The sequence below is a fragment of the Myotis myotis genome, unplaced genomic scaffold, assembly GCF_014108235.1.
Source record: "Myotis myotis isolate mMyoMyo1 unplaced genomic scaffold, mMyoMyo1.p scaffold_m19_p_3, whole genome shotgun sequence".
In the NCBI taxonomy this organism is placed as follows: domain Eukaryota; kingdom Metazoa; phylum Chordata; class Mammalia; order Chiroptera; family Vespertilionidae; genus Myotis; species Myotis myotis.
Window position 1 is genome coordinate 103,252,495 of NW_023416335.1, and position 25,155 is coordinate 103,277,649.

The 25,155-nt window shown below is 38.9% G+C and overlaps 1 protein-coding gene and 1 pseudogene across 1 annotated transcript in view; both read left to right on the top strand.

The window, feature by feature from the left end:
• The window catches only part of FREM2 (FRAS1 related extracellular matrix 2), a 328,691-nt gene that overhangs the window by 13,374 nt on the left and 290,162 nt on the right, over positions 1-25,155 (top strand). The window contains exon 2 of the mRNA XM_036299332.1: positions 1,372-1,461. Within this exon, the coding sequence (XP_036155225.1) occupies positions 1,372-1,461 (90 nt within the window). The remainder of the gene's footprint in view (positions 1-1,371; positions 1,462-25,155) is intronic.
• LOC118650859 lies at positions 17,604-19,365 on the top strand (annotated as a pseudogene).

The window sequence follows — 25,155 nt, forward strand, 5'->3', positions numbered from 1 at the left end:
CCGCCCTCCATTCACCAGAGCCCAGGGTGAGTGGCTACAAATAAAATTTTGTGCATTGGCCCTGTAAGAGGATTCCTGTGCCTCTAGCCATTTCTCCCTGGTGAACAGAAACCCTGTTACTTTTCATAGCCAGATGTTGGTGACTCTGTTGCTCTGGGCTGGAGAGTCTGGTTTGGAGTTTAGACTCTATGCTCCTCGGGGGGAACTTCCACAGCTGAGATATCCGTTCAAATCTTAAGCCACCACCCGTGGAAACAGGGTCAGCCCTTTTTGTATCTCTGCCTTTTCCACCAGTCTCAATGTGGCTTCCTCTGTAAATTTATGGTTATAAGACTTCTCTTTAGCTACTGTGCAGTTGGTTATTCAGGATGATTGTTCTATAATTTAGTTGTAATTCCAGTTTAGTCCTGGGAAGAGATGAGTATAGCTTCCACCTATTCTGCCATCATGGATCCTACTCTTAGTAGAGTTCTTAAGAGATGGAAAAACCATAGAGAATACATGAGACAAATAAATATTACATATCGTTGTTGATGGAATTTTTAGCTATGTTCTTGATTTTACACAGCCTTGGAAATAACTACTTACTGCTTAAAGTCAATCAAATAACGGTTTATTTTAAGTATCACAGAACAGAGTATTTGTTTTATTGTTTTCTGTGTTGCATCATTAAGGAGAGGAACTGGTAAAATGAATGAATAAATTGTAAGAATTGTATGTTAGTCAATATTAAAAACAAATTATGCCAGGGAATTTGATAGCTAATGTAGGAAGCAACAGAAAGAGCATTTCTGAGACAGAATAATTTTTTTTTTCCCGTGAATAAAGTTTTTAGATATTATTAGATTATTTTATCTTCTCTCATGTTAGTTATTTCAATCTGGGATCTTAAAAAAATTCTGATTTTTTTTCTTTCAAAATTTGGACTGCTTAAAGCAAGAAGTCTGCTAAACTACAAGTGGTAAGAAAGTTAGCTTGAGGGAGGGCAGGGTAACCTCTTTTCTCTTAGGGCCAGTCCTATAGGGAGATAATGGGTGTGATTTCAGTAGTGCCAGGAGATCTGCCATGCTTCCAAATATCTTTCTTTCTACCTGTCATGGAGCCTGACAGTCCATATTTAGGCAGTGACTTCTTTGGTGCATGAACATGCAAATGCTATTGAGAGGGGCAACACCTTGCTATTATTATAACCTAATTCTTATACTCTGTATAAGGGATCAGATTTCTATGGAACAGCTGAAATCCAGAAATAAGATAGCACTGTTTCCCTTAGGAAAAGAAGGGGATGGGGATAGTTACAGCCAATAGGATTTCATAAGTCATCAATTTTGCCCTAGTGATTAATCATCTTGTTCTTTGGTTATTTTCTAGCTGACATTGATGACATGAAAATATGCTATGTTTTAAGAGAAGGGGCTAATGCCACAAGTGATATATTCCAATTTACAGTTGAAGATGGTGGTAAGTATTTCACTCTCCTTTTAGTATAAACAAGGAGAGTGATTTTCATTGGTAGCTCTTTGATATTACAAGGAATCTGTATCAAATATTATCTTATGCTCACCTGATTTTATACTAAATAAATTTTGTATTTGCTATATTCTCAATCTGATACAGTGCTACTCTGCAATAATTTTAGATAAATGTTCTAATTATGTTATTTTGTTTTATGATTTATAAAGCACTAAAAAGAAATATCTGTATAACTAGGATTTCTATTTTCAGTTGTTCAGATTATGCTCTGTATGAGGCTGCCTGCTTGAGGTGACAAGAGGATATTGGAATTTAGCCCAGCTCCACTTGCAAGCCATTCGCTTATCTAGGTGTTCCTAACAGGGTATGTCTACTCATGTACAAATTAGAACAAGTTATCTTTTTCTAATTTGCACAAGGGTACTGTGTGGATTAGTGCTGGTGGAAAATATGTTGCTTTCACCAAAGAATCAGTGCTAAATAAATGTGTTTAAATCTCACCAATCTCAGTATGTCTGATAACTTTCTTATTTGGGGGATTTTGTGACTTAGTCTAGATAAAATTTTCCTTGGTGACTTCTGAAGGACACTGTAGAGAATAGGATATGACCTGTAATCTAAGTCCCCTTTGCAATATTATTGTCATTTCTCCTTCAAAGCTTTGACTGCTGCTCAGACTCTTTTCAGTTCTCTTCCTAACCCTGTTGATGAGGAGAGAAAAGGCTGCTTCCAGGTTGATTTAAAAGGATGTTTCTGTTCTCACATGCTCTTAAGAGAAGCAATAGAACATCAGGAAGAATGTGTATTGTATGAACAGGACACAAGAAGTGAGGTAATATTGTAAGAGAGAAAAGAGAAGGAGAAAAGAAATAATTCAGATTGATTCATCTGTTTCCGTGTGATGTTTTTAAAATGGCATGCTATTATGTCATCTATCTCAAAAAGATTACATGCTTACCCTTCACATGTTTTGAAACATAAATAACATTTATTTAAAATATCTTTGGATGTAACATGATCACAGCTCTGAAATATGAAAGCTGCTGGGTGTGTGCCAGTGAGAGAAAAAAGTGTTAACTTCGGTTCAACTAGTTTGTTTCTACCACAAGTCAGATATTTAAGAAAGTTAATGCTTTGTTTTTATAGTAACCAAATCATATTTAAGTATTCTATTTGTTGATAAGCGAAGCTTAGAATAAAATAAAATTCTAAAAAGGAAACCAACTCATAAAAGAATAATCTACTGCTCAAATGAGAAATTCTAGTCAGTAAACTTTATAGTGAGATGCTAATATAATCTAAATTAGTATAGCTCATTAACATTTAAAGACTAAATTATTTGTTCAAGACTGAATAATGTTTATTTTAAACTAGAGGCCCAGTGCACAAAAATTTGTGCACTCGGCGGGGGGCTGGGGGCACGTTGTCCCTCAGCCCGGCCTGTGCCCATTTGCAGTCCAGGACCCCTTGAGGGATGTCCACCTGTCAACTTAGGCCCACTCCCTGGGGGATCAGGCCTAAGCTTGCAGTCAGACATCCTTCTGGCAGCCAGGGAGCCCTCTGGGGATGTCCGACTAAAGGCTTAGGCCCCCAAGGGATCGGGTCTAAACCGTTAGTTGGACATTCTTAGTGCTGCTACGGAGCCTCTCCCACCACCTCTGCGCTGGCCAGCCATGAGCCAGCTTCTGGCTGAGTGGCACTCCCCATATGGAAGTGCACTGACCACCAGGGGGCAGCTCCTGCATTGAGCATCTGCCCCCTGGTGGCCAGTGTGCATCACAGCAACCGGTCATTCTGCCGTTCAGTCAATTTGCATATTAGCCTTTTTATATTATTATATAGGATGTCCCTATTTCCCCCCTTTTGCCCCCTCTACCCAGCTCTTGCCCCCCACTTTTCTCTGGCCATCACCATACTGTTATCTGTGTCCATGGGTTGTACATATATTTTCTTTGGCTAATCCCTTCTTTAAATTTTTATTTTCAGATAAGTGCTTATAATTGCACTATTATATATTTTCTATTATATCATTTAGAATTCAGATATCTTTTAATTGAACCCTTGTAAATTTTAGCACAATTTAATAAATTATGCTAGAAGCAATTAGGAGATTTTTCATGTAATGCAGATACATTTCAATTAATATTTTATTAATTTTTAATTTTTTAATATTTTAATTTGAAATAATCTCATACATGTAAAAAAAAAAACTATGAAATACTACAGCATATTATATGTACCCTTCACCCAATTTCTTAGGTGTTAATAATTTAAACATAACCATTATACAACTAACAAAATTTGGAATATATTTTTCTTATAATCTCTTTAATGTTACTTAATCCATTTACTTTATTTTTGTTAATCTTCACCCAAGGATATTTTTCCATTGAATTTTAGATAGAGTGAAGGGAAAGGGAGAGACACACTGATTGGTTGCCTCCTGCACATGCTCTGATAGGGACTGGGGATCAAGCCAGCAACTGAGGCACATGCCCTTGACTGGAATCGAACCTGGGACCCTTCAGTCCACCGGCTCATGCTCTATCCACTGAGCAAAACAGGCTGCAGCTTAATTCATTTACTTTTAATCTATTTGTGTCTTTATATTTAAAGTGTGTTTTGTTTTTGATTCACCCTCATAATCTGTCTTTTAATTGGTGCATTTATGCCACTGACTTTCAGAATGCTTACTGATAGAGTTACTACTATATCAGGCAGATTCTGGGTCTTCTGGGGCCGGGCTGCCTTGCTGCCCGGGGTCTTAAGAGCATTTTTTTTTTTTACAAATGAACACAGTGAGGAGTCACGCACCTTTTTTTTTTTTTTTTTTTTTTTTTTAACTTTTTAACATGAGGCACAAAAAAAGATTCTCTTCGCATGCGCTGTTTTACAGCTACAGGCTGAGGGGAGAATGGCTTCCAGGGAGCAGCCTCTAGGCAGTCATGGCCCCCACCACCTGGGATGGAAGAAGGGGAGGCTGCAAAACGGCCTCGTCAGAGCTCATACGGACGCCTGCTCTGGGGGCTGCTCTGGACGTTCCCTGTGCCTATGGCCCGAAAGCGGGCTGAGCCCTCGAGGGAACTGTCTGTCCCAAGCCTTCCTTCTTTTCAGGGCTAAAGTCTCACTCTTCCTATCGACCAAGTGTAGCAGCCACTTAAAATTTAAGGGGTGACCCCAGAACCAAACCTCGTCTGTGCCATGAATGTGAGGCCTGGCTGCCCAGGGGGTGGGCATGACTTTAATACCCAAGATGAGGGGAAGGGAATAAACTACGTGCAACTACAACATCTGAAGTAATATGTACATTTGTAAACCCGGGCCGGAAAGCTTGGAACGGCATCACGGCTGGGCAACCTGCACTTTTCCTTCACTTGCCTGAAGCCTCACCTCTTCTACCTTGTGCTCCTTTCCCACCGCTCGCATCCTGAGGCGAACACCCGGCCTCAGCACCCGTCTCTCTGGACATAGCACCACCCCACTCTGAGCCATGCCCCTGCCTCTCTGTATGCAAAACGCCCAGCTCTGAGCCACGCCCCCTCTCTGTATGCAAACATGGTGCCGCCTTGTGCTTAGCCACACCCCCTGCCATTCTGTATAGAAAATGGCGCCTCCCACCTTGGGCTTAAGCCTCCAGGTGAAGAGCTACCTCCCGCTTCTGGACGCAGAGGAGCAACTGAGCTGGCTGCCTCGCCACCCAGCTTCTGGGTCTTCTGGGGCCGGGCTGCCCTGGAGGGCCGTGTGCTGGCGGCTTGCACTGTCCTGTCCTGCCTGCAGTATGCAAATTAGCCACCATCTTTGTTGGCAGTTAATTTGCATATCGCATTGCTTAACCAATGGGAGGCGTAGTGAAGGTATGGTCAGTTACCATGTTTGTCTATTATTAGATAGGATAATGACTGAATAAACCTCAATAGCAAAATTATGATTTTAAAATTGCAAAAAAAACACACCTGTTTGAAATTCAGTGGCTACGATTCTAAGATGTAGCCTATACTTATTTTTATATTTTGCCCCCTCATTATATATATATAGGCTGGAAGAAAAGCAGGTTTACAGTTGTTCATATGGAAAATAATACTACAATTAATAAATAATAATATAAGAATAAACTCTGTTTCATGTACAACTATAAACCTACTTTTTTTCTCATCCTGTATATACACACACTCTATAATTCTGTACTTTTTTCCCCCTTAGCTAGATGGAATGGTAGCAGTTACTTTAAAATTTGTGTCTGTAGTCAAAGTTTTGGAAAAATTTTAAGTTAGGAATGATTAGCTGAAGAGACTGGTTTTATTTTTGGATTTGCTGAAAATGTGGCTGAGCCTATAAAGATTGTTTTCATGGAAATAAGTAGTAAATCATTTCAGGAGCTTTTTCAAAACTAGGGTTTTCATGCGTGAGAGAAAAATTCCAGAGATGGGTTTACTTTTCTTCTCCCAACTGACATGGCATTACTTACATGTTTATGAAGATACATATTTGATATTTTTGACACTTCTCAAAGAGGTGTATGTCTCAGGAACTATGGAAGGCACTTAAATGGATGAGAATTCTTGTTTTGGAGAGATTTAGATTTCAGAGAAGCCAGGTGACTTCTCCAAATGTGTTCATCTACCCAGGAAGTAACAGAGCTCTCTGAAGGGTACTTATTCTTCCCATCTAGGTGGTGATAGACTTTTAACCAGTGGGTCTACTGAACTTAGTTGTAGTGATTTATGATTATCTACTTCATATCATGATAGTAAGCATATTCATAAACATGCTCATGAATTTATTTTAGTATTTCATATCTGGGAAGCAAGTCAAGGTACCATGGCATAAAATTAAGAACTTTCTATGACAAATTTTCTTTTCACTCAACTAAATATGTCTCTTCAAGTCATCAAGATTCATTTAGGATAATAACTAAACAAAGAAATTACTGGGACAAATATAGTCATCAAATAACCTTAAAAATAAAATAGAACTTTTAATTTTAGGAGTCAAGAATGAGATAAAAGATTGAGGAGAACAGAGAGCTAAAAATATTTTGTTTCAGACTTAATTATCCTATATAATAAAAGGGTAATATGCAAATTGACCCCAATGGCAGAACGACCAGAATGGCCGCTTGACCAGCCACTATAAAGTGCACTGACCACCTCTCAGTCCCTTTCCTTGGCCAGCAGGTTCTGATTACCGATGGTGAATGGGGAACCAGGGGTGGGTGGCAGTGGGGGGTGGGGCCAGGAAAGATGGCCCTGATCACAGGCCAGGCCTAGGGACCGTACCCGCACACGAATTTTATGCACTAGGCCTCTAGTATTATCATAAGAATCTGGCTAGCCACAAATTTTTTCTGTTATGATGTAAAAATGGATTAGGACCACCTATTACTAATGGGATGGTGCTTAGGACAGAGTTATTATTTTTTATTTTTGGAGGCAATGACCAAATGACAGGTCTAAAGAGTATGCTATTTGAAGAACAGATAATGTCAAGATTTTCACATTGGAGAGTTTAGATTTGATCAATGTTGGTTAATATAGCATATATACACACAGACACACAGATTCTTATATCTTAGGGTTCTTCCAATTAGGATATTTAGTCTTATATTTGGTTTATTATTATTCATTAAACTTTGCCTACATAGCATCCCTGAGAGCTTGGTAAAAAACAAATAAACAAAATAAAATAAAATATTTCTACTTGGGAGATGAGATAACTGAGTCACAGAAATAGGTAACTGACCTTCTTTAAATTGCATAACTAGGCAGCTAGTGGCCAATTAAAATCCCATATTTCTTTCCTCAAAAAATAACTTCAGTACTTAATCAGGATAGGTGTGGGGCAAGGAGAGGGAGGGATGATAATTCAAACTTTTTTGGGTTCTCCAGGCCTAGATTTTAGGAAAGTTTAATAGATAAAAATGAAGTCAGGATAGGATTGGCTAATAGAGAAAAAGTTTTGTGTCCTTTGGAGTGTAAATTTTTGTTTTAGAACACTTTAAAAGTCACTGTGTCCTAAAATTTGTAATATTCTTTCTTGGCATCATACTATAATTCTTTTTTTAAACTACATATAAAAATATTTATTCTTTCTAAATTTCAAATAAACACAAATCAAATCAACCTTAAGGTACTATTTTTATACCTATTTTATCAATTAAATCACGAAAAACCCTTTGTAAAAAATCACTTAATACACAGTCCAGCCGGGGTAGCTCAGTGGTTGAGCATCAACCAAGAGGTCACTGGTTCGATTCCTGATCAGGGCTGCCAGAGTTCTGGGCTCCATCCCCAGTAGAGGACATGCCGGAGGCAGCCGATCTACGTTTCTTTCTCATTGATGTTTCCATCTCTCTTTCTAAAAATCAGTAAAAAACCATATTTTTAAAAATACCCTTTAAAAAGCCACTTAATATGGGGATTATGATGAAACAGGTACACTGAATGCATTCTGTGAAATTGTAAACTGAGAAAATACTTTTGAAGGAAAATCTGTGAGTATATATTTGGAGTCATGAATGCTCTAATATTCCACTTGAAACATAGCTCAATAGAAGGAAAATCTTATAAACACATACATGCCACCAAGTAAAAATAAAAAATCTAGAAATTAAATTACCAATAAAAATAAAAAAAGCTTTTTAGTAATGGCATCAACATAACAAAATATGCAGCTCTTAAAATTCATAATTATAAAGTCCATCATAGAGTAATGCTACAGTGATCACTTAGTAATGAAACACGTTTATTGAAAAATTAGTGTAGAATATGAAAATATTATATCAAAATATATCCAGATATTCTGGGGCCTGTCAACATATGCAATCTCATAGTTACTATTTATAAGGTCAAACTCTGAAGTCAGGAAATATGCTCCCATTATCTGTGGCTTCATTTAAGGAGCTTGTGAATATGAGTATATGTAGCAATTACCTATGGATGGCTAAACCATCTTCTATTTTGTTTTTACCCTTTATGGCTTCATGATGTCTTCCTGTGGATAACTCATAATAATAACCGCAGACCTGAAAAATACATTCTCCTTTGATAATTGCCTCTTTGAATTCTAATTTCAGATCTAGTACTCCAGAATTTTGTGGAAAGAAATAAAGCATATATTTTTTTATCCCCTTTATAACCAAATATAGTATTTTTATCTGATTTGCTCTCCGCATTAAACTCTGTAATTTTCCTATAAAGTATTTTAACATGAAAGTGCTTCTGTCTCTTTTTAGTTTTCTCTACAAGGAACTCTTCTAGCTCTTTATTATGACATGAAAGCCAGTCTCACATAATTATTCCAGATATGTTCCACTCTCAGCTCTAATGACTGTTAATCACTCTTCAACACCAGGCCCAAATGTCATTTCCCCTCCAAAGTTAGTAACTCCCTTTTTTGTGTGCTTCTATTCCTACTTTTATATACAACCCAAATGGTTGCATTCTTATTATGTGGGAATGTGAAGACCTTCATTAGTAGAGAAGGATCAAAAAGGTGTCATTGATCCTTGTATCATAGAACTTACGCAGAGTTGAACACATGGTAAATCTTTAACAAATATTAAAATGAATGTATAGATAAATGGGGAAAAGAAGCTCTTTTTAAATATAAAGATCAATTAAATAGTATTTTGAGAAATGCTATAAATAATTCCCATTGTACCTTTTGCATTTCTTTAGAACAATCTCTTATCCTAGCATTAATTTAAATCCCTGTGGCACCAAGAAAGATTTTTAGTAAAGCTTTCACATTTTGTTGTTAATCTCACCTGGGATATTTTTTCCATAGATTTTTAGAGAGTGTGTAAGGGAGGGGAAGAGAGAGAGGCACATCGATTGGTTGCCTCCCATATGTGCCCAAACTGGGGCCTGGGATAAAGCCTGCAACCGAAGTACGTACCCTTGACTGGAATTCAACATATGACCCTTCAGTCTGCGGGCTGCTGCTGTAACCATAGAACCAAACCAGCCAGGGCAAGCTTTCACATTTTTAAATATTTTAATATTATTATTTTTCAATCTTCAATCTTTATTGTTGAAAGTATTACATAAGTCCTCCTTCCCACACCATTAACCTCTTCTAGACCACTCTAGTCCCCTTCTCCCCCAGGCCCTCACCATCCCATTCATTGTTTGTGTCCACAGAATATGCATATATGTATACAAGTTCATAGACTTATCACTTCCCATCAACCCTCTCTATCCCATTTTTTAAACACATGAAATTGAGCACTGAAAGTTTCTTTGAAACCTTTGGTAAAATACAATTCAGGTTGAATAGACTCACAGTAACTGTAAATCCAAAGCTGATGTTATTCTAAAAAATTCATTTCAGAAGAAAAAAGTTGTCATTTTATTATATAAATATTTCCAGTGGTTCTCAACCTCCCTAATGCCCCAATCCTTTAATACAGTTCCTCATGTTGTGGTAACCCCCAACCATAAAATTATTTTTGTTGCTACTTCATAACTGTAATTTTGCTACTGTTATGAATCATAATGTAAATATCTGATATGCAGGATGTATTTTCATTGTTTGCGACCCACAGGTTGAGAACCGCTGATTTATACCATTTTAAAAGCAAATAAACATTTTCTATGCATCTCTGAACTCTTAAGTATTTTTAATTACCCCATATTTTTGCCTCATGTGATGTGAGACAACATTATGACAGGTAGAGTGTAGAAAGCTATATTAGCATAAAGTATCCTCAGTCCTTATTAAAAAGTAATTATGTAATTTTTAAATTACTTTCTTTCCTTTGCTTGTTTTCAGTCTCAAGGCCTCACCATTATATCCCATGAATTTATTTTTAGGAATATGAAAGAATTAGTATATGTGACCATCTGGCTTCATATAGTGAGTAGAAAGAGCCCTATGAAAATTGGTTTGCTGCTTTTTTGTTTGAATTCTTATATGGCATGGGCATTCAGTTGAAGAGAGTTCTGTCCTCAGCTTTTGGCACTGAAACTGGGGTGTCAGACATGATATCTGTGTTGGCCATTATAACTAATCTGTTTCATAGCCAGACACTTCCTGCTGCTGCTGTCTTTGATTATGCCTTTTGGTGACCAATTTTCCATCCACCAAGATCCTTAATTTATATGCTATTGAAAGATATAAATAGCAACTTGACATAGTTGAAAAAGCTGCAAACTGATTTCTGTAAATGAAATGTCTGCTAAGGTCAAGGCTTTCAGATTTTATTCTATATTTGACAACTGAAGATCCAGATACAAAGAGACTTGAAGCTCTTCATTCTAGTTAGAAGGAACACAAGTTTTTGCTTAAAGGTGACCAGTAACTTTAGGGTTTTAAGAAAAGTCATTATTGACAATTAGCCTTAATTTAAAGTAAGGGTCAGAAAATATAAGTGCCATAGTCAGAAAACAAGGCCTGAATAAGATCATACAGACATATTCAGATTAGAGGAAAAAAGCAAGTGTTCTTGGCAATTAAATTAATTGCTGGTAACATGAGAACCAAAGGAAAGATAATGCCTTAGGGAGTTATAATAAGACTGTGAAGTAATGTCAGGCACTGATACAAATATTTTTACTCTGTAAGAGAGCGTAAGATCTATTAGAATACAGACCCTGGAATGGGGTGTTGGCTATTATGGCAAAGTATTTATAAACCTTTCTTTTTCTATTGAGCAAAACTGTTCAGGTTATCAAGGTTTTTCTATATCAGATTTCTGCCTTTAAAAGTATCACTCTATAAAGTACCAGTAATGTCCATGAAAGAAGTTATAACTTTTAAGTAGAAAAGTATAAACTAAATATTATTATTTATTTTTCTTTTGGTTCATTTCAAAATCATATATTATATAGATATACTATTTTTATTGGCTTTTGTTTAGAAGAAACTTTACTTGCGAAATCTTTTGCTGACTATGAATTCTTTTTTTTCTTGTTTGTTTATTTAAGTTTTTATAGTTATACTAGAGGCTCAGTGCACAAAAATTTGTGCACTCGAGGGGGTTCCCTTAGCATGGCCTGTGCCCTCCTGCAGTCTGGGATTTCTTGGGGGATGTCCACCTGCTGGCTTAGGCTCACTCACCGGGGGATTGGGCCTAAGCTGGCAGTCAGACATCCCTCTGGCAGCCCGGGAGCCCTCAGGGGATGTCCACTTGCCAGCAAGGAGCAGGCCTAAGCTGCAGTCGGTCATCCTTAGCGCTGCTGAGGAGGTGGGAGAGGCTCCTGCCACCACCGCTGTACTGGCAACCGTCAGCCTGGCTTATGGCTGAGCAGAGGTCCTGTGGGAGCACACTGACCACCAGGGGGCAGCTCCTGCATTGAGCGTCTGTCCCCTGGTGGTCAGTGTGTGTCATAGTGACCAGTCATTCCCAGTCTTTCTGCTGTTAGGGTCAATTTGCATATTACCCTTTTATTATATAGGATATAGGCCTGGTGCATGGGTGGGGGCCAGCTGGTTTTCCCTGAAGGGTGTCCCGGATCAGGGTGGGGGTCCCGCTGGGGTGCCTGGCCAGCCTGGGTGAGGGGCTGATGGCTGTCTGCAGGCTAGCCAAGCCCCCCAGTGGGGACCCTCACCCCATGAGGGTGTGGCCATTTTGGGTGAGGGGCTGATGGCTGCTTGCAGGCTGGCTACAGGCCCCCAGCCACCCAGACTCCTAGTGGAGGCTGGCTGGAAGCAGGTATCTGGGATTTATTTATCTTCTATAATTGAAACTTTGTTGCCTTTAGTGGAGCCCACAGCAGGCCAGAGCAGGTGGGAAGCTTGGCTTCCTCCATCGCCGGGGCAACCAAGCCGCCTGCTTGCTCCAGCTCTGTGGCTGCCGGCCGCCATCTTGGTTGGGTTAACTTGCATATAGTTGCTCTGATTGGCTGGCGGGCATGGCTTGTGAGTGTCAATTTGCATGTTTCTCTTTTATTAGATAAGACCTGTTTTTTTTAATTGTTCCCAGTATTACATATGTCTCCTTTTCCCCCGATTGACATCCCCCCCGCCACTCCCACCCCCGAGGGCAAGCCCCCACTGCCCCAGTGTCTGTGTTCATTGGTTATGCTAATATGCATGCATACAAGTTCTTTGGTTGATCTCTAATCCCCGCCCCTGTTCCTGCCTTCTCTCTGAGGTTGGATGGTCTATTCAGTGCTATTTTGCCTCTGAATCTATTTTTGTTCATCAGTTTATGTTGATCATTATATCCCATATATGAGTGAGATCATGTGATATTTATCTTTCTTCGAATGGCTTATTTTGCTTAGCATAATGCTCTCCATTTCCATCTATGCTGTTGCAAATGGTAAAAGTTCCTCCTTTTTTATAGCAGTGTAGTATTCCATTGTGTAGATGTACCACAGTTTTTTAATCTACTAATCTGCTGATGGGCACTTAGGCTGTTTCCAAATCTTAGCTATTGTATATTGTGCTGCTATGAACATAAGGGTGCATATGTCCTTTGTGATTGGTGTTCCTGGTTTCTCTGGATATATTCCTAGCAGTGGGATTACTGGGTCAAATGGGATTTCCATTTTTAATTTTTTGAGGAAACTCTATACTGTTTTCCACAGTGGCTGCACCAGTCTGCATTCCCACCAGCAGCATGAGGTTTCCTTTTTCTTGACATCCTCACCAGAACTTGTGATTTGTTGATTTGTTGATGATAGCCATTCTGACAGGTGTGAGGTGGTACCTCATTGTTGTTTTGATTTGTATTTCTTAGATGATTAGTGAGTTTGAGCATATTTTCATATGTCTCTCAGCCTTCTGTATGTCCTCTTTCAAAAAGTATCTATTTAGGTCCTTTGCCCATTTTTTGATTGGATCGTTTATCTTCCTTTTGTTAAGTTGTATGAGTTCCCTGTAAATTTTGGAGATTAAACCCTTATCATATCAATCAATGCAGAAAAATCATTTGACAAAATCGAACATGTTTCTTGATAAAAACTCTCAGCAAGATGGAAATAGAAGGATCATATCTGAACTTAATAAAAGCCTTATATGACAAACCTACAGCCAACATCATACTCAATGGGCAAAAACTAAATCCATTTTCCCTAAGAACAGGAACAAGACAGGGATACTCATTCTCCCCCCCCTCCTGTTTTATATAGTACTGGAAGTGCTAGCCATAGTAATCAGACAAGAAGAACAAATATAAGGCATCCAAATTGGAAAAGAATAAGCAAAACTTCCCTTATTCGCAGATGACATGATACTGTACATAGAAAACCTCAAAGACTCCATCAAAAAACTATTAGACTTAATAAATGAATTCGGCAATGTAGCAGGATATAAAATTAACACCCAGAAATCTATGGCTTTTTTATACACCAATAATGAACTCACAGAAACAAACAAACAAAAAATCCCATTTACCATTGCACCAAAAAAATTAAGATACCTAGGTATAAACTTAACTGAGGAGGTAAAAGACCTATACTTGGAAAACTAGAGGATATTGCAAAAAGAGATAGAGGAAGACATAAACAAATGGAAGTAAATACTGTGTTCATGGATTGGTAGAATCAACATCATTAAAATGTCCATTTTACCCAAAGCAATCTATAGATTCAATGCAATCCCCATTGAAATACCAATGGCATATTTCACAGATCTAGAATAAACTCTCCAAAAATTCATCTGGAATAAAAAAAGACCCCGAATACCCACAGCAATCCTAAGGAAGAAGAACAAAGTTGGAGGGATCACAATTTCAGATGTCAAGCTATATTACAAAGCCATAGTTCTCAGAATTGCCTGGTACTGGCACAAGAAAAGACATACAGACCAATGGAACAGAACAGAGAACCCAGAAATAGACCCAAGTCCTTATGCTCAATATTTGACAAAGGGGGCAAAAGCACACAATGGAGTCAAGACAGTCTCTTCAATAAATGGTGCTGGGATATTTGGTCATATACATGGGGGGGGAATGAAACTAGACCACCAACTTACACCATACACAAAACCAAACTCAAAATGGTTAAAGGACTTAAATATAAGATGGGAAACCATAAAAATCTTAGAAGACTTCATAGGCAGCAAAATATCAGACATATGTTGTAGCAATATCTTTACTGATACAGCTCCTAGGGCAATGGAAACTAAGGAGAAAATAAACAAATGGGACTACATCGAAATAAAAAGCAAAAGAAACCATCAACAAAACAACAAGAAAGCCCACTGGATGGGAGAACATATTTGCCAATGCTATTTCAGATAAGGGACTATGAATTCTTATTAGTCCTATTTCTAGAGTTTTTGCATGATTTTTTTATTCACCTTCAAAATAAATGACAGCTGTTTTTTTAAAAACTAATCAAATCTTTTATAGATAATTAAAACATCATAATCTCAAATCAAATATTTATTTGCGGTATATATTATATAACTCAAGAATATTCCATTCTATGTTTTTAAGTTTGCTCTGGATTGCTGGGAAAAATGAAAGGTGGTATTAAATGGTCTAGTTACTCTAGTACATAGTTACAATTGGTATAAGTCTATATATGCTAGAACCTCAGAATACAATGGCTCAGGATCAGATGTAAAACTTACTTGCTAAAGAAAGGCTTCCTGTTCATTTATTTATTGAATTATTCAACATGTATTTTTAGAGCATTTATTTAGATCTAAGAGAATAATGAACATAACAGTCATGATCTCTGACCTGAGGTTTTGATAAATACAGATGATGAAGCAATAGACAAATAAAACATTTATACATTGTTTAAAATATTATGGAGTTTATCACTAAATCCAAGATAGAGATGCAGCTGTCAGGAAAGGCCTCTGGAAGGGATATTTAAGATTAGACCTAATGAAGCTATGACAGGAAGAGAAGGAAGAAATGTTCTCAGCATAGGGAACAGCATTTGTGTGTTCAAGTGACCAGAAGAGCACCATCATACCTGGAGCTCAATTAACAAAGCTGAGAGAAGCACAAGAAGATGCTGGCGAATTAACCTGGAGCCTAATGGTACAGAGCCTTATAAAGCCATGACAGTAATTTAGATTTTCCCCTGCCCCTGCAAGTCATTGTAATGCAAGGGATTAATATGTTCCAATTTTTATTTTAAGATGACTCTTGCAGCTGTAGAGAATCAAGGGGAAGTAGAAAGGGGGAAACAAACTAACATGAGGCTATTACAGTAAGACATATGTAATAGGGAAAGAAGATGACCAACTTGTATAATTATGAATTTCAATCTTTAGGACTTATTAATAGACTAGAGGCCTGGTGCATGAAATTCATGCAGTGAGGGGGTTGGTCCCTCAGCCCAGCCTGTACCCTCTCGTAATCCGGGACCCCTTGGGGGATGTCCAACTGCGGGTTTAGGCCCGATCCCTGTGGATCGGGCCTAAACCCGCAGTCAGATATCCCTCTTGTAATCCGAGACCACTGGCTCCTAACCACTAGCCTGCCTGATTGCCCCTAACCACTCACCTGCCTGCCTGATCACCCCTAAGTGCTTGCCTGCCTGCCTGATCTCCCCTAATCACTCTGCCTGCCTGCCTGATCACTCCTAACTGCCTCTGCCTCATCCCCTGCTGCTGTGGCTTTGTCTGGAATGACGTCTGGAAGGTCGTTCGGCTGTCTGGTCTAATTAGCATATTATGGTTTTATTATTATAGGTTGCGTTATGGAGTAAGGAAAAAAGGATAATTTGAAGATATTTTGGGTTTCTTGGCCAGCAAAGAATGGTAGTTCCATTGAGATAAAAAATATTAGGAGAAACTGGAAAATATTTAAGGGAGGAAATTCAGAGACCAATTTTAACATATTAATTATTAGATGTCTTTGAAATATGTAGACAGGAAAGCCAGCCTATTGAGCACACTTAGTTAGGAGCAGAGCTTTTGAATTAGAACTGGAACAAATACTGATTCTTCCTCTTGCAATAATTGGTGATGTGACTCTGAGCCAAGTAACTGAACCTTCCTTAGCCTCAGTTTCATTTGTAAAGTGGAACAATAATATTACCTAGCTAATAAGGGTTCTTTTGAACATTAAATAAGTTAGTTCATGGAAATAGGATGATTCACACAGCATAGTTTCTGTTACACAGTAATGACTGTGCAGGTAGCTACTGCTGCTTTTGAGGCGAATACTGTGAGGGTTTCCAGAGCTTTTCATTTCTTTTATTTTTTATTTTACTTCTCTTGCTTATTTTCCCTCTGTTTTTTCTCTTCTCATTTTCTTCCTTTGTTCTTCCTTTCTTTTGTCTTTCTCACAGTAGCTGTGTATAAAGTTTGACTATTTGTTTATTTGTGGAGAGAAAGGATATACAGGGATACAATTTGACAATAATGAACACTTCTGTAATGCTAAGTTTAAAGGCCACAAATGATACAGAAATTATTTCATTGCTGGTTGTAGCTAAACTAAGATTTTAATAGATCAATAATGATGGTGAAATAATGGAAACACTGTATCTCTTGAGCTTGGTTTGCATGTTTGATTTCTACTTTTTAATGATGGGAAGTATAAATTTTGTAGACTTGATGGTTAAATATTGTAACTTGCTTTTATCAAATATAGCACTCCAAAACATCTGCAAAAGGATAAGGTTGATTTCATGTCTAATACACTGAGCCAAGCAGAGTGAAGACACTGATAAAATACCCTGTTTGTTCAGGTCTTGGAATCACCTTAATATATTTAGTATATAGAATGCTGTAGTCACCCCAGCTGATAGATGTTTTAATTAGTCAATATTATAAATATAAAAGCAAATAAATAAATGCAATTTAAGAAAATTAGTAATTTATATAACAAAAGAGCATATATTTTTAAATTCTCCATTTATATAATTGGAAAGTGGTTGCTGCAGATATGTATATTATCTTTAACATGTTCCTTAAAAGCTGAATATTGCTTGTATGAATGATGTGAAGTAAACAGATACTTCTTAATTTCATATAATAAAAATGTAAAATCATGGCAGGCCAAGTGCAGCCGAGCAAAGCCAGAGCCAGAGCGGGGCCGCAGGAGCCAGGCCTGTACAAATGGACCGAGTTGCCATATAAACTGAGGAAGGAGAAGGCTGCCCCTCTTGCCAAAGGCACTACCAAGCCCAGCAGCTCAGGCAAGGATGGTGGAGGCGAGAGCTCTGAGGAGATGAGGAAACTGAGGCACTGAGAGACTGTTATGACTTTCAGTTAATTAACAGCAGTGTCAGGAGTCGAGCCCAAGCAATCAGGCTCAAGTCTAGCCACAGCTGCAGCCCCAGCCTCAGCCTCAGCCCCAGCCTTAGCCACTGTCATCCAACAACCATCCCAGCAACAGCAAGCCACACATCATGCAGCTCAGCAAAATCAGTAGACCTCCAGATTGTCAAGAAGGAGCAACAGTAAAGCTCCTCCTGCTTCAATTTCAGCAAGAATCAGGAGTCGCAGAAGTTTACTGCCCTGAAAGATTCACCAAACCATGAGTAGAAAGCTATTTATCCAGAAGCTATGTCACGTCCTCTTTGACTTTGTGTTAGACACACTCAGTGATCTCAAAATCAAAGAAGTGGAGTGGGCAGGACTCAAGGAAATGATGGAGTATGTTACTCATAGCCATGATATTATCATTGTCACCGAGGCCATTTACCCTGAGGCTGTCAACATCTTTTCAGCAAACCTCTTCTGGAGACTGTGACTTTTATCACATTCCGCTGGGGCTAAGTTTGACCCAGAGGAAAATGAATCTACCCTGAAAGCCACCTGGCCACATCGCCAGCTCAAATATGAGTTTTTTCCTGTTTCATTGAGTCTACTGATTACCAGTGAAACAGCCAAGATGTACATTGACCAGAAACTTGTTTTTGCTCTGTTTGACAGTGAGAATCCTTGAGAGCAGACTTTCTGAAGACCATCTTACACCAAATCTATGGCAAGTTTTGGGGTCTTTGGGCTTATATCCGTAGGCAGATCAACCATATATTTTATAGGTTCATTTATCAGACTGAGCATCACAGTGGGATTGCCAAGCTCCTAGAGATCCTGGGCATCATCATCAGTGGCTTACCTCTTCCCCTTAAGGAAGAGCAAAAGATGTTCCTTATCCATGTCCTGCTTTCCCTTCACAAGGTCAAGTCCCTGAGTATCTACCACCCTCAACTAGAATACTAAGTGGTACAATTTCTGGACAAGGACAGAGGTCCACTGAGCCAGTGATTATGGAACTTCTCAAGTTCTGGCCAAAGACCCACAGCCCCAAGGAGGTGATGTTCCTGAATGTGCTAGAAGAGATTCTGGATGACCTAACTCTCAGAGTTCAGCAAAGTGATAGAACCACTCTTCTGCAAGCTTGCCAAGTGTGTCCGCAGCCCGCATTTCCAGGTGACGGAGTGTGCTCTCTATTACTGGAACAATGAGTACATCATGAACCTGATAAGTGACAACGCTGCCAGAGTCCTTCCCATCATGTTCCCTGTAATCTACAGGAACTCCAAGATGAGTCTATGGATGAGTCCATGGAACAAGACCATCCATGTAGTCATCTACAGTGTCCTGAAACTATTTATGGAGATGAATCATAAGCTGTTTGAAGACTGCACACAACAATACAAGACATAAAAACAGAAGGGCCAGTTCCCAATGAAAAGCTTGATATAAGACAAAAAATCGAGGAGCTGGCTTAATCCCCAGTATCCCATGTTCCAAGCCCTATCACCATTTCCTCCTCTGTACTTGATGGAGACAGAGACCCCACAGCAGAGGACATCCAGCTTCTGATGGGGACAGTGGACACAAAGGCCCTGCAGATGCTAAAGGACATCAAGAAGGAGAAAGTGGAGGAAGTGGCTGCTTTGGAGGAAGTCAGAGCTCCCCTAGGACATATATGCCATTAAGGAACTAGAGCAGCAGTTCTCAACCTGTGAGTCGCGACCCCTTTGGGGGTCAAACAACCCTTTCACAGGGGTCACCTAAGATCATCGGAAAACACATATATAATTACATATTGTTTTTGTGATTAATCACTATGCTTTATGTTCAGTTTGTAACAATGAAAATACATCTTGCATATCAGATATTTACATTACGATTCATAACAGTAGCAAAATTACAGTTATGAAGTAGCAATGAAAATAATTTTATGGTTGGGGATCACTACAACATGAGGAACTGTATTAAAGGGTCACAGCATTAGGAAGGTTGAGAATCACTGTACTAGAGGCTCACAGCAGGAAGAAAAGTTCTTAACTGCCTTCCAGAGGCTCTCTGATGCCCTCACCTTCCCTCCACAGGGCCACACTCCATTCAGAACTGGAAATATGCCCTAGCCATCCACCCTCTTCTCCCCACTGGATTACTTGGGACAAGGTAGTCCCTCTCTAGCTACTCTAGGGAGGGTGATGCAGCACTTGAAGCAGGAACACTCACAGAGTGGTTCCTCTTCTCTCCTAAATGTGTTCATGCCTCCCTGTGGCTAGTACAGACAGGCTGAGCACTGAGATGCTTAGTGCTCAGACAACTGAGGATGCCTGTCCTTCTCCTGCTCCTAACGCCATGGTTATCTAAAGCTGCTCTGAGAAATACACAGAGAAATACATATATTCCTCTCCTCTTTCCTTCATTCTCATTTGAACTCCGGGGATCTCCTTCCCTCCTTCTCATGCAGAGACACACAGGGAGCAGCAGGAGATTACTCTCACCAAAGTTATGTTGAGCCCCATTGCCCCCTGAAATCAGTAGCTAGAGGGGAGCCAAACCCCAACAGTACAAGAGGCCCCCACCATGTTTTAATATGAATCCACGATAAACTGTTGAGTTAATTTTCCTGCATTTAAAATAGGATTGAATGCATAGAAGCATAACCAGTGGACATAAGACATTGGGGGATAGGGGAGGCTAGGGGACTGTCTAGGGCGGGGGGATAAAATGGACACATATGTAATACCCTTTGTAATACTTTAAGCAATAAAAAAAAAAAAAAAAAAAAAAAAAAAAAAAAAAATAGGATTGAACGTGTCCCGCATAGAGAGATGAAACCCATGATACTGCATTTGTGTGACTCGTGTCCTTACATTTTGTCTAGTATTATTGACGATGACACTATTGTCTCTGAGTCTTAATGCAAAATCTGTTCCCCCACCATGTGGGAAAAGAATAGGATATGTCATTGCATCTAATGTAGGAAACAGGATATTGATTTGATTTGTTTCATTTGAGTGGCATTTGGATTATTGGGATCTGGTTTACAATGAATGAACCTCCTTTCAAAAGGAGGTTCTCCATCTTCGTTTCTGAATATGACAGCAACCTCAGTTACACGGGGAGAATTATATCTACCCGGGTCACTGTTGCGATCATATTTAATCGCCATTGTTACTTCTGTGGGAGCAATACCTTTTGCTGCTGCTTCAGATTGGGCTTCCTTTTCTACCTCATGTAGCATCTTGTACGATTTTGTTAATTCATTGATTTCATGCATGAGGTTGTTGATGTTGATCATGAGTCTTTCTGAGCAGCCCTGGTTTTCTGGCATTGCTAATCTTTTACTTGTAGCTTTGGCTGTATCCAAAATGGAGAGTTGAGCAAACTTCTGAGAAACACCATCCGAAGATTGTAAAGGTCCAGTACGGTGATAAACTTGTCCGTGTATTCTAAAACAGTATGGCCCATATCCTGATGGTGATGCAATATTTGCACCCATGGAAGCAAAAGCAGAACTATTTATGGAACGATATTTTCCATGAAATTTTTACTGTCAGAATCTTCGTTTGTCATTAATCTTTTAAAGTATGCCGGGTAATCTGGAAAATGTATATCATTTGGACAGACTTTCCCTTTGCTACAACATTGAGTAAATTTCCCATCGGATGGTTTTTCATCTGAGAAATTTAGTAATAGGCAAAATTCACATCGAACAGTCATTCCACCACAACTACATTCAAGGATTGCTTCCTCATGTACTCCATTTTCGCTGAGAAGGCAGTTCTTACCGAATTGGTAGTATTTGTTGATGCCTGTTCTCTCAACATATTCTGTCGTCGCCACCGCCTTCTTTCAACTTCAAAGGCACGTTGGTCTTTAGACATTTTCTGTCGATAACGCCAGTGTTTTTCAGCATCAGAGCGGTGTTTTTCCAATAGCTGGTGTTCAGATAAATCCTGTTGTAGGCGCCGCCTTCTTTCAAGATCAGACGCATGCTGCTCTGCAGACACTTTCTGTTGATAACACCGGCATCTTTCAGCTGCAGAGCTATGTTGTATCAATAGTTGTTCTTTAGACATAGTCCCACCTCTTTACTGTCACAGTCTGAGATGCAGGTGAATGAGAGTCCTGGCTATCAGGTCGCTGAGAGCTGTCTGACCAAAGGCTGATTCTGACTGATTCTGTGGGGGTGGGACTTCCTCCTCCCTACTGTCAGTTTCCACAGCTGTGATGAGTAAGTTGTGGTGAGAGAGGGAGCCACGCCCTCCAAGTCGCCCTCTCTCTCGCTCTGCTCTATGTCCAGCAGTCTTTTGCTCTGCCAAGTCCTCCAAACCTCCCACTCTCCACCGGCAAGGTACCAGGAGTCCACAGTCGTGGCTAGGCACGGGTGGCCATGCCTCCCTGATAGTTAAAAGTCCCAGGAGCTCATGACCACAGCCTCCTGGGGCGCTTGACACCTGCGTATGCAAATTAACCGCCATCTTAGTCTGATCATTTGCATAGTCACTCAGATTGGCCTGTGGGCTTGGCTGGTGGGTGTGGCTTGAGCATAGCGGAGGGATGGCTAATCTGCATGTTTCTCTTTTATTATATAGGATTGGTTAACAATGTGAGCTCTTCTAGGCATTTTGGCCTTGAATTCTGACTGAAAAGTTTTAAATAATCTTTCTGTCTACCTATTAATCACTACAGTTTCATTCACCATCTTAACAATCAGTATACCAGTTTGGGACCCTTTATATTACATTTGTGTTCATAAGCTTTTCCACTGTAGGAGCTGGGGTATTTTTTGCTTGTTTGCTTTGTTTTTTTGTTTTGTTTTGTTTTTTCATATTCATTTCTCCTTTTTCAATGCTGAGTCTCCACTTGGCACTTACTGGAAGGTCAATAAATATTTGTGGATTGAAGTTATGAATAAATGCTGAACATAAAATAACTGTTGGTTTCTATTTTCTCTTAAATTTTTATGTGAAATAGTTGAAAAGTCAAGAAAGGAATATAAAGAAAAGTAAAATAGTCTTACCAGGTAAAATAAATGAAAAATAAATGGAAGCTTGTGTTTACTTTTAGATAGTTTTCAAACACACATAGGTGTATAGAACATATAATTTCCTAATATTCTTTGCACAGACTTTTATAGTGATATCAAACTTTTTGCCTTGCTTATTATAAAAGAGTTTATCTTAGGTGTTTATGCATAGTTTTGTTTTGGGTTTTGAGTTTTAGCTTTTAGATATTTCAGCATTTTTAGATGCTGCCATTTCTTTAACTTCATTAATATAGTAAGCATGCTGAATCTTATTACTTTATGTTCTAGACACCATTGAGAATGGGATTTTATATGCTTACCTTAATAGACTCACTTCACTCCCCTTTTTTTTGCATCATTTTGGGAAAACTGAGACAACCACCAATCTCCTTCCTTTCAAATCCCATCTCCATCTCAAGTATATATATGGTAAAAGTCAGCATTCATAAGAATAAAGTTGAATAAACAACACTTGATATCTGTTTAATTTAACTTGGGAGAAAGATAACACTGTAAGAGATAAAGTGGGTTAGCAAAGCACTTTTTATATGTTTTATTGATTTTTTTTTTTAGAGAGAGAGGAAAGGAAAGGGAGAGAGAGAAACATTAATCAGTTGCCTCCTGAATGCACCTCTACAGGAGGACTGAGCCCACAACCTGGGTATGTGCCCTGACTGAGAATATAACCAGCAACCCTTCAGTGCATGGGATGGTGCTCAACCAACTGAGCCACACTGGCCAGGGCAACAAAGCTATTTTCATATTGGAGCTTTTTCTATGTGATGTTGCTGAATGATATAATAAAGTGAAAGTCTCTAGAAACAATTCAGTTATTTTAAAGATGTTCATCTTTATAAGTCCCTGTTTTTTTTTTTTTTAAATATATTTTATTGATTTTTTACAAAGAGGAAGGGAGAGAGATAGAGAGTTAGAAACATCGATGGGAGAGAAACATTGATCAGCCGCCTCCTGCACATCTCCTACTGGGGATGTGCCCGCAACCCAGGTACATGCCCTTGACCAGAATCGAACCTGGGACCTTTCAGTCCGCAGGCCGACGCTCTATCCACTGAGCCAAACTGGTTTCGGCTATAAGTCCCTGTTTCACCTGCTTCATTAAATAGTCACTTTGTGGATAGAGGTAGAGAATGTGGTGAAGACCATGTGTTGTGGAGTCTTTAGAATTAATGATACTTAAAGCATTTAATTTTGAGATTTCAGAGACAAGATTGTTTTTTTTAAATTAAATTTATTGGGGTAATTTGGATAATAATATTGAATAATTTTCAGGTGTGCAACATTAAAACTTCACATCTGTACTCTATAGTGTAATCCCCACTCAAAATCTAGTATCCTTCATTACCATATATTTTACTCCCTTTACATATTTCACCCTTCCCTCATTTCCTTCCACTCTGGTAACCATCACTTGATTGTCTGCATCTATGACTTTGTTTTGTTATATTCCTAAAGTTATAATATGTAGATCAAATCACTTATTTATTATATTTATGTACAGATAGCTTTAAAAAGTCTTATTATTTATTAAATTAAAAATTATTTTAGAATTTTAAAGCAATTTTTTCCTATTGAAAAATATGAAATGAGTTTATGTAATTATAAAACATGGATTAAAAAGAACATTTTATACTTTATTACTTTCATAAATATTGAGAGTGACCACAAACAGTTTTAAATACATTAGCATATCTTGTAGATATCTGAGACTTACAGTTAAGGAATTAGATGTAAACAGGCCAGACAGGGAAACTATATATATATATATATATATATATATATATATATAGAGAGAGAGAGAGAGAGAGAGAGAGAGAGAGAGAGAGAGAGAAAAGAGAAAAGACTAAGCCACTGGCCGAGTGGCCAACCAGCTGGTAGTTATGATGCACACTGACCACCAGGGGGAAGACAGTGCAGGAGTGGAAACCACAGGCATGGAAACATGAAACAGACTGATGAATCTCAGAGGGAAGGGGGGAGGGGGAAGGGTGGGAAAAGATTAACCAAAGATCTTATATGCATATTAGAGGCCCGGTGCACGTATTTGTGCACCTGTGGGGTCCCTCGCCCTGGCCCGTGGAGATTGGGCCGAAACCAGCTCTCTGACATCCCCCAAGGTGTCCCAGATTGCAAGAGGGTGCAGGCCAGGCCGAGGGACCCCACCGGTAAATCCATGCACTGGGCCTCTAGTGATGTACGTATAATACAGGTTGTGGTTAAGGGTTTTTCTGTAATACTCTGTAAAACATACTTCCTCCTTGTTATATATTTACTTCATCCTGGGTGATTGTATTACTTGACCTATGCCTTTTTGTTGTTTTGTTATTCTTTTAAAATAAAACCAGCATTCTATTTTATTTTTAAATTAAATTTATTGGGGTGACATTGCTAATCATGATTATATAGGTTTCAGGTGTGGCTGTCTATGTTACAAGATCTGTATATTGCAACATCTGCCCACCACCCAAAGTCAAATCTACTGTCACCATTTATTAGGACATCCTTCTCCCCCCGACCCCCTT